Source organism: Trichoplusia ni, chromosome 7 (assembly GCF_003590095.1).
Source record: "Trichoplusia ni isolate ovarian cell line Hi5 chromosome 7, tn1, whole genome shotgun sequence".
NCBI lineage: Eukaryota > Metazoa > Arthropoda > Insecta > Lepidoptera > Noctuidae > Trichoplusia > Trichoplusia ni.
This window is the reverse complement of record NC_039484.1, coordinates 7,873,102-7,882,568: the sequence shown is the minus strand read 5'-3', so window position 1 is coordinate 7,882,568 and position 9,467 is coordinate 7,873,102. Positions and strand designations below refer to the sequence as shown.

General features: G+C 36.7%; 2 protein-coding genes across 9 annotated transcripts in view; one reads left to right on the top strand and one right to left on the bottom strand.

The window, feature by feature from the left end:
• Positions 1-9,467, bottom strand: part of LOC113495989 — a 116,730-nt gene that overhangs the window by 67,115 nt on the left and 40,148 nt on the right. The gene's annotated exons all lie outside the window — the stretch shown is intronic.
• On the top strand, positions 1,799-8,884 carry LOC113495996. Its single transcript, XM_026875041.1, has 3 exons — positions 1,799-5,203; positions 6,841-6,997; positions 7,135-8,884. Exons 1-3 carry the CDS (start codon positions 5,032-5,034, stop codon positions 7,517-7,519), a joined length of 714 nt encoding a protein of 237 aa, XP_026730842.1. The 5' UTR covers positions 1,799-5,031; the 3' UTR covers positions 7,520-8,884.

Below are 9,467 nucleotides of genomic sequence, written 5' to 3'. Positions count from 1 at the left end.
TTACAGTTTAGTCTCAATATCTATTTAACAGAATGACCATTCAGATTCTACTGCTTTATATCTAAAGATTGTTTTTCAGATTAAAAATAAAGGAGTTTTTTTGAGTGCTGCAAAATGTATGTAGAGCTTATAAAATATTGATATATCATAACTTTTAAAAGTGCCACATTCATATTACCTAAAGAAATACAAACGCAAAAACAAAACTCCGTAACAACTAAAATACATAGTAATGTTGTCGGCTTCATGGCAAGTGGTCGTCCTATGGCTTGCATATGCGAGGGAGCATAAAGATGCAGATCTTGAAGAGCGACAATGCACCGGATGCGCGTTGTGGCCGCAACTGACGCCAACACAAAAACATTGCACACATGCAAGCATGCATACATGCATAATATTATGCTAGCCTTGTACCGCGAATTGTGATGTCTGCGATTGTAAATAAATATGTAGAAAAGGTACATTCAAGGGAAATTAATGTAGCGTGTTAACATGGAATTAATTGATGTTATCTTTAAAACGTTGTTTGCTTAATGTCGGGGGATTCTCAAGGGGATTGCGAAATTTAAAAAAAAATGTATCACTCCAGAGACGAAAACTCCTTATACTAAATTCCATGTACTACGGTACCTACACCATCTGATTAATTATTATTAGCTTAACTAAGCATTAGTAGAACATCATACCATTTGTATCCGGTTCAACGATTGCATTATTATTTTACATACATTATTTTTTGTTTAAGTATATGTCCCGGAACATTCAAGCATGGTATCCATGACAAACATGACTACGCGGGTTGTTTTTTTTCTTCTTATCTGTAATATGGCTTATGCATTAATACTAGTGCAATTTGCGCGTTCTCAAATATTGAAATCACTAAAAAACAATAAAATTCTTAAATATAAAAGAATAAGTACGTAGTATTAGTGAGGTCTATAAACTTCGGAAATTGCTAAACACATAAATTGTCCGTCTCCAAAATAAATGTCAAGTTTCAAGATGTTGCCAGATCCAACTCGTTCAAATAAGTCCAGTGTTTACAGCACAAATATTGCGCGCACTAATGAGTAATGACTGTCATAGTTTTTTGTTCAGACCAATTTACTTTAGTCTACGGCTACGACGCAATTCACTATGTGATTTGGCGCAGACATTAATTCTAGATAATATCTCTCTTTTATATTTTGAGTGGAAGTCTAATGGTGATTTTACACTGATATTTACTAGTAACAGAAAAACGCTAAAATAGTCTAGCGTCACCCTTTAACGAACCAAATATTTCGAGGTTTTGTACGAACGCAGATAATGCGCGGGTTTGATGTCTGAACAAAAATAACGTTATAAAATGTAATAGATAAATGCCCACCGAGCAATCGCAATTACAACGCAAACGAGTATAACAAACAACGCACAAAGATACCAAGACTCAAAACAAGCATTAGTCGATCGCATAAATGCTCGTTCTAGAGTTCGAGTTAGAATATTCTTTATTGTACACCATGGAATTACAGCAGTGATTCTTAATACATACAATGTTCTACGTAGGGATTTAATACCAAGTCTCGTCAAGGTTTGGCGTGGTAACCTATCATACCATTCGGTACCCGTTATGAAATACTAGCTTTTCGCCCGCGGAGTCGCCCGCGTCGAGGTCGGTTATATCGCATTTCCAAGAGAATTTCAAAAGTCCGGGATAAAAACTCCATTTCTCCTTTTCTCAAGGTCAACTCTATCTCTGTATCAAATTTCATTAAAATCAGTTCAGTGGTTTAGACGTGAAAGCGTAAAAGACAGACAGACAGACAGAGTTACTTTCACATTTATAATATTAGTAAGGATTCTTATGTATCACTAGCGTAAAAGTGAGCAAAACCGCAAACATAAGAACTGACTACTGAGCTAGCTTAAATACAACTACACTTAATTATAGTTTAACTTGGAATTCTTTTATCCTAGTGTAATTACCCGCATTCTTCTTATCTTAGTCTTTCAGAGTTCCGCGGCACCTACAGTGGAAACGGATTTTCAAGTTTATTAGCGTTCCGAGTATAGGTTAACATGGAGAACTTTTTATATTTCTTATCATATCTCTTGTACTATTTTCGACTTTTGTTTATCTCTAAGGTTTAATTCCATACTTACAGACATTTTTGTTTTATATTTACTCGACATTATTATATTACGTAAGCTAGATTTATCTGAGTAAATACTGGGTATTAACTTAACAAAAGAGTTTTGGGAATTGATGAATACGTCATATGTATGAATAAGCAGTGATCTTTGCTCGTCATTCGGATGTGTTTTTATAGCGATGCAATAAAAAACAGACTTATTTAAACAGTCACGTCAGTAGTATGTTGAGAGATTTATACCTATACATACCTGCGATGTGTAATACGAAATATAAATAGTCTTTTATAATTTCACACCCTAATACACTTACGAATAAGGGACTCTTGATATCTATAAAAAAACGCATGAAACCGGTGTGTTGCTTCGTGCAGCTACAATTGCAACAAAGTACAGGCCTGCATCTGTCTGTCTGCCTTTATACAGTGACGCGATTGTCCCGAGAACAAAACTTGTAAAACACTGGTATAGAAACCAGAACATGGTGAATACAAAATTGATGAATTCATTTTAGCGAACGAAAATGGGTATGACATAACGTGGATGACAGAACGAGGAAAACAGCTTTAGGTACATGCCGACAAGAATATCGAATACGAAAACTACGTGAATATAATAGCAGCCTACATAATACCAAACACCGCCAATTCGGCGGGTACTGATAACATAGTGCTTTTACGAAATAAGTATCTAACCACTCGCTAATTATGGTTTCCTACACAATTTGCAAAGCACTTGCGTCCGGTCTCACTGTCATAAATAACATTGTCCCGATTTCAATTTGACAGCTTAAAATGCTACCTAGAAGAACCTTAAACCTGTACAGGTTTATGAGGTGTAATAATAAAAGCAAACTTGATATAAAGTCACTTCTCGAGACAGAAACTATACAAGCGTTTCAATCTAAAAATTACTTGCGCTCACGACGTAAACAACAAAAGGAAAAGTAAAGGTCACGAGTATCGACGTTGTTGCCTCTAAAAAGAACTTTGATATCTAAAAATCGCGAGCAATTAAGCTTTATTATAAACTCCAATAGGTATTTTGGCGAGTGAAAAAAGTGCGCCTGTTGCCGCCTTGGAAGTGGGTCGAGGCGGCAACGTCGCATAGCGGTACCGGCCGCGGAGTGGCAACAGCGCGTCGTGTAGCGCTGCCACCACACATCGTCGATAAATTCGGGCTCGGTAAACTCAAAATGTAAAGGGACCCATTCATTACCATTTTTTGCAGATTCTAATCGAACACAGCTAATCAATCATCGTGCTCATCCCGATGTACGAACATTAATTGTGATTACAATGAGTAGGTTTTTGTTTGGCTATGATTACAAATACATTTAGCTAGCAGTGTGGTTGGTGCCATGTCTCTGCTACATTACTGGTATGAACTCATAACTAATGAGTAGCTAAATGGAACGGGCTACAGCTATAAATTACTTTAGCGATTTACGTCGCTACAAATCATTGCAATGAACGCCTAAAACACACATTAATAGTAGTAAACACTACATAATAGACTTGACCCTTGAATAATGTAAGTAGGTATTCTTGGTATTCTTTACTGGCCTGGCTACCGAACAGACCCGCTCATAGGTGAATGACACGTATTGCGTAAAATTCTGAGAATATTATTAATTCTAATTACGTGAACATTGAATATAAGTAAACGAGCACCTACTTATTAAAACGCCTACGTTGGTATTTCTTTGTTTAAATAATGTTTGATTGTTGGAATAAAATAATGTCAGTGCCGGGACATTCGAGAACCGTAGGAGCCATTGCCACTGGGAATAGAAGTCGGTCGATCGATACGATACCGACATACTGAAGGTGTCTGTAGATAGACATAGTCATATAATGTCGTCTTCATGTTTTTTTTTCTTTTTGTAGTAGAATTTTCTGATGTCTACTAAATTTAAAACCCAGTCTCAACCAATTTTTGAATGGAATCGAAACGATATCAAGAATTCTAGTCCAGAGTGTTGTGTTATGTAGCTCCATATTTAAACCTAAACAAAAAATATTTTTTATTAACTTTATTATAATGCGCGCCTCGGCCGCTAGCTAATGACTCCGAATCTAATAAATAATGCAAACATGCATATTTATAAGTTCCGTCCAAAACACTCCTTTGTGTTAATATTTAACGCGTCGAAGGTTTAGCGTGAAAACACGAAAAGTGCATCAGATTAAAAATAAAAAAATACAACAGAAAAGAGGTCCGTGCGTGCACGATTTGGCAACGTCGCACGACTCGACCGCACGCCGCCGCTCGCCGCACGCTGCGGGCACAAACGCAAGACGGAGCGCGGCGGCCAGGGCAGACGTGTTGCGGTTTCTCGTGAGTCGCACCACAAAGGGTTATTTTGAATTTGAATGTTTTTACAGAAACCTGCCCATGTTTCTACTAAAATAGTTTGCATAGGTAGAATGTTCAAAGGAGGTTGTCTCAATTTAGGAAATGAGTTTTATTTACATTTCCCAGTCCTAGTCGGAGTCCAAAAGTTGTGCATTAAAGTCGACACGTATCATATTATTTAGAGAGATTAATTCTGATATTTACGTTGTACAACAATTATTTTTATTTTATTTGCATCTACCGTGGGATGTATGAAACAATAATGTAATTTATCAATAACTATAAACAAAAATAACATAGGTTCTTATCGTGTTAAAATGAATCGATTCGACAAAGTTTACGACACTACGACACGCCAGTCGCAGTGGGCGGGCATTCTGTCGACGGCGAGTCGCAACGCGGCCAATCACGGGAGTCGAGCGTGCGCACAAACGCGCGATAATGCGTCAGTCGCATCGCGCCCCGCTGCGGAGGTGGCGCGTTTTTTTCGTCGCAATCATAACTTCGCCTTTATTCCGACGATTCAAGTGATTTGTCAAAATGTCAATCTTTAATCCAGTTCAATTGATAGATGAAATAAAAAAAAGGCCAGCTTTATACAAAACCGATCATCCGGCCGATCGCGAGGAAAAACTGGCGTTATGGAAGGAAATAGGATCGGTTATTTACCACGATTGGGATCATTACAGCAAGGCAACAGCATATGACAGAGGTTAGTATTAGAAAACACGAACGAACCTAACCTCTGTTATGTCAATGTCAAATCAGGGCCGAGATCCGAGAATAACATGCATAATTATGTAATTTTAGTTATATGGAACGCGACATGACTCACTCACTAACAATGTATTTTGTAATCGTTCAAAACTACGCCTGGAACGCTTTGTATACTTGAATTCATTTTTGTTAGTAGAGCGACGAAACGTTACGTTTATAAATGTAGTTTGGTGAGCTACGACGTGTGTCGTGGTTGGAAAACGTTGGGACTGTGTCGGACGCGGCTCAGACATTCCGCACAGTCAGTCGCGTTGTCTCGCTTCGAGTGCAGCAGCGCGGTGCGATTAATGATAAACGCGTTCCGTTATCCGTTTTCCGCCCTTTTGCCCTTGTTGTTAGGTACACTGTTCCAACGATTTATGTGGGTAAACTACTACTGCTAACCGAGCAATAGATAACAATGTAACTCGTATAACCTAGAACGTACTACGTAGTTAGATGGGTGTTGTTTGTGTAGGTATATTAGTCGACTTTAAAGCTGACTTGAACTGCGCAAATAAAAATTATAGGTTGCACGTGGAAAAATCATGTTACATGATTCACGCTATTAAAATCATTGCTGTCACTATGGGAATGTTAGTCATTCATTCATTGAGATCTCGGATAAGTTATCTAATTGTGTTGAGTACAATTATATTATTATAAGGTAACATGTTATGAGCAACCCGCACGTGTAATTTGCCTGCTGTATCGCGTATCGAACAAAGTTCATTTAAAAATACAGTCGCAATATGAAACGTAATTTATTATGAATCACAGTTTCATTGGAACCAGATGATGACGGAAATTTCTTGATTGAAATTACTCAAAATAAATAACATTACCCCAAATATTAATGCTTAGATCATAAAGCAGAATTGAAATTAGTTGCATAAATTAGATAATTTTTTGTTTGTTTATTTATGAACTAATATCAGGTTTCGTATTACTTGATGTATGTCAGGATACTCAAAATGATTAGTACATAAATTCCGAGTCTCTCTCGACAAGGCATTAGGGATCTGCCCCTAATTACTGGTTTCGTGTTCCATTTGGGGGACATACATATCCATTAAGGTATGTTATGTCCAATGTAAGCCCATTTTGCCTGCATCACCCCTACGCCACCCCAGTACGGCTATCGATTCGTGCAGTATAGGGGTACAGCTTAATGCAAGCGCGAAGCTTTTAATTATGTAACAGCCCTAAGCCGTTTGTCGAAATAAATTGTATATTTGACCTTCATCAATCAAAGTCAGGGTACGTAAGACCTGTTTGATCTTTAGTAATGGTTAAATTATAAGTTGTGTGCTAACGGATTGATTGGAAACGCATTCTTTTTTTCATATTTATTTATTTTTAAGAACTAAATAGGTTTATCAGAGGCATGAATTGCAACAAAACTTGAAGGACTCAACGCTTTGCACGTGTAAACATGTTACTTGGCAATACTTTGCAACAACAAAGCCAGACTTTTTGTCGCTGCGTCTATAGTATTAAAAAAGGACTTATTCAATAAATTATTATCGAGAGATGTACTTTTTACTGAGAGCAGGATGTAATTAATAATTCCCGTCATTTTCTTATCTCAAGTTTTACAGTTGCAAAGGAAATGGAGATCGTTGCGGGACGCATACAACCGAGAACTGCGCGCGCGCCGCTCTGGCATAAGGATCAACAGACGAGTTTATCGGTATTTCAAGAGGATGAGCTATCTCGGTGGATATGAGGGCATTTTAAGCGAAGACGAGTATGTTCTTTAGATTCTTGGCACTACATCTAAACTCCTGCAGCCCATTTTGTTCTCAGATTTGGTTTTAAACCATTTACAGAAAATAATACAATTTAGCCGCATTTCAATTCTGTTATTTCGATTTTTGTTCCCAGCGAATTTGAAGAAGAAATAAACTTGGAGCCTCAGCATCCAGTCGAAAACTTAAACAACGACTCTATTAAAGGCAAGAAGGGTAAACGAAGAAAGAGAAAAAGAGAATCCAGTATGGGTAGTAACCAGGCGCCAGAGGAACTGGAAATGCCGATGTTCCCCGTAGAGATACAAGAAAATGAGACCGACAGTGATAGATTGTTCTTATTGTCTTTTCTCCCTGAAATGAGACAGCTACCAATTAATATAAAGATGTGGGTGAGGGCCCAGATAGCTAATGTAATGCAGGAGGCTGTTTCCTGCCACTACAATAATACAAGGCCTGGGACTTCTGGAGAAAGAAACTTCATTGACATAAAAAGGCAAAGACAGGATAGTACTGAATAAGAAACAAACCCGTTCCGCGAAATGGTGCTTAATCTAGATATCTAGGACGTTATTGTTTTTAAGTTTATGTTTCAGAATTATATCTTTGTTAGTATCTTAGTCAAATAAGGTGAGGCAAGTGACGCATGTATAAATCTGGTTTTATTCTAAACGAAGAGGAAGTACAAGTTGTTATAAATATATGACGTAACATGTTTTTCAAAAATAACGAAAGTTGTTTAGATATTTACAAGAGCGACAGGTATTAAAGTTTCATAATAAAACGTCACGAAATGCCACGACTCGCACGAAACTCTGCCAACTACTAAATATTATGAAAAAAAAAACAAAATATGAACAATATCCAAGTCTGTTGGCAAAAACAGTGAGTTTACGAGTGGGTTACACTAATACGATCGGGCTGGCTTTTGGCAATAGGTCAAATACAAAGTAGCTGAGGGTTTAGTGTTGTTGTGAACACATAAACAATATCGACCTAATAACTGGAGATTGTTTACCGAATTAGATCGCTAAGAATAGAACAACCTTCATGATCAGAAAACACTACAGACACTACAGTAGTTGCAAATATCGGCGCAACTCAGAAGTCAGATACGAGTGCAAGTAAATTGTAAAATTTTACTATCTACCTATAATACAATAACTTGCTACACGAATTCGCTTGACTCCAGAACCGCCATCTTATAATGCGCCGAGTTTAACGATCGCAATATATCGGCAAAGCAATATTATTTATTAAACTAGAGTTAAAAGTATTCTTCATCTTCTTCAACTGTTGGAATTTAATCGCATAAGTTGTTTTCAGTACTTTCCAGCAAATAAATTGGAAATTAATTTTAATCTAATCCCTTGGCTTTTGCTATTTTTAGTTATTGAAGCTATGTTTGGTTATAACTAATTAGGTATTTTTGTTTAGTTATCTTCACATTATTTTTATTTAAGAAGTACTTGTTATCTTAATTATCTTATTATAGTTACCAAAGTTTATGTTTATGAGTTGATAAGTATTTAGGTTTTATTGTGTTAAATAAAGGGATATTTTTCTAGTCTAAAAGAGAAAATAATATATAGATTAGGTAGTAACAATGACAGCTATTTTGCTAGACTTTTTGTTACTTGTTTATCTGCTTGGTTACAAATTTAGCCAATAGTATATGATGATAGATGTTTCCTTAATATTGTGCGGAATGATGACGTCATGAAGTGACAAAAGCACAAAGACTTGAGTCAAATACTTGGCCTAAGTATTTTTCTTGATATTTGTTAATGATACAGAATTTGCCTTAAATAATGTACCTAAACAGTAATGTGATGATGTTCTAGGTTATGCTTACTTAATATTATAATAAATGTTATATTTTCTTATATTGGTGTTGTTTGACCTCTGCCTTACTCATGACCATCTTTGGTTTTTACCTGAAACAATAATTAAATTAATTAGTTAAATGTTTTTATGGAATCAAAATGAGTGCATGTGTGGTTGGTTATTTCAGGATTTAAGGGGCATTTGTGTGTATGTATGTCTTAAGATAATTGTCAGCGTTAATGAGCATCTGCCTGGCTACTTATAAGTATACATAGAAATTGGTGAAATACATCCAAATCCATAGAACAAGTTTCGAAAAATTAAATCACCGCAGAAAGAATAAAAGCAATGCTGTTGGCACTACAAATGGCGAAAAGTTTGAAAAATCCGCCATACTTTTTCTAGGTTCCGCCATATCTTTTAGCGGAATGCAAAACTTTGTGGAGCGAGGGATGGGAAAATGTCGGCCCACAGTTCGCGCCCTAAATTGTGAAGTTGTGCGATTATTCTAAAGTTTCGCAATAATTCCCGGAGTTTTAGCTTTGCCGTACATTAGCGGGATATTCTCATTTCCTACGCTCCACATCTGCGGTTTTCATGACGATTGACGCGTTTTGTTCTGCAGTGGTCATGAACTTACCA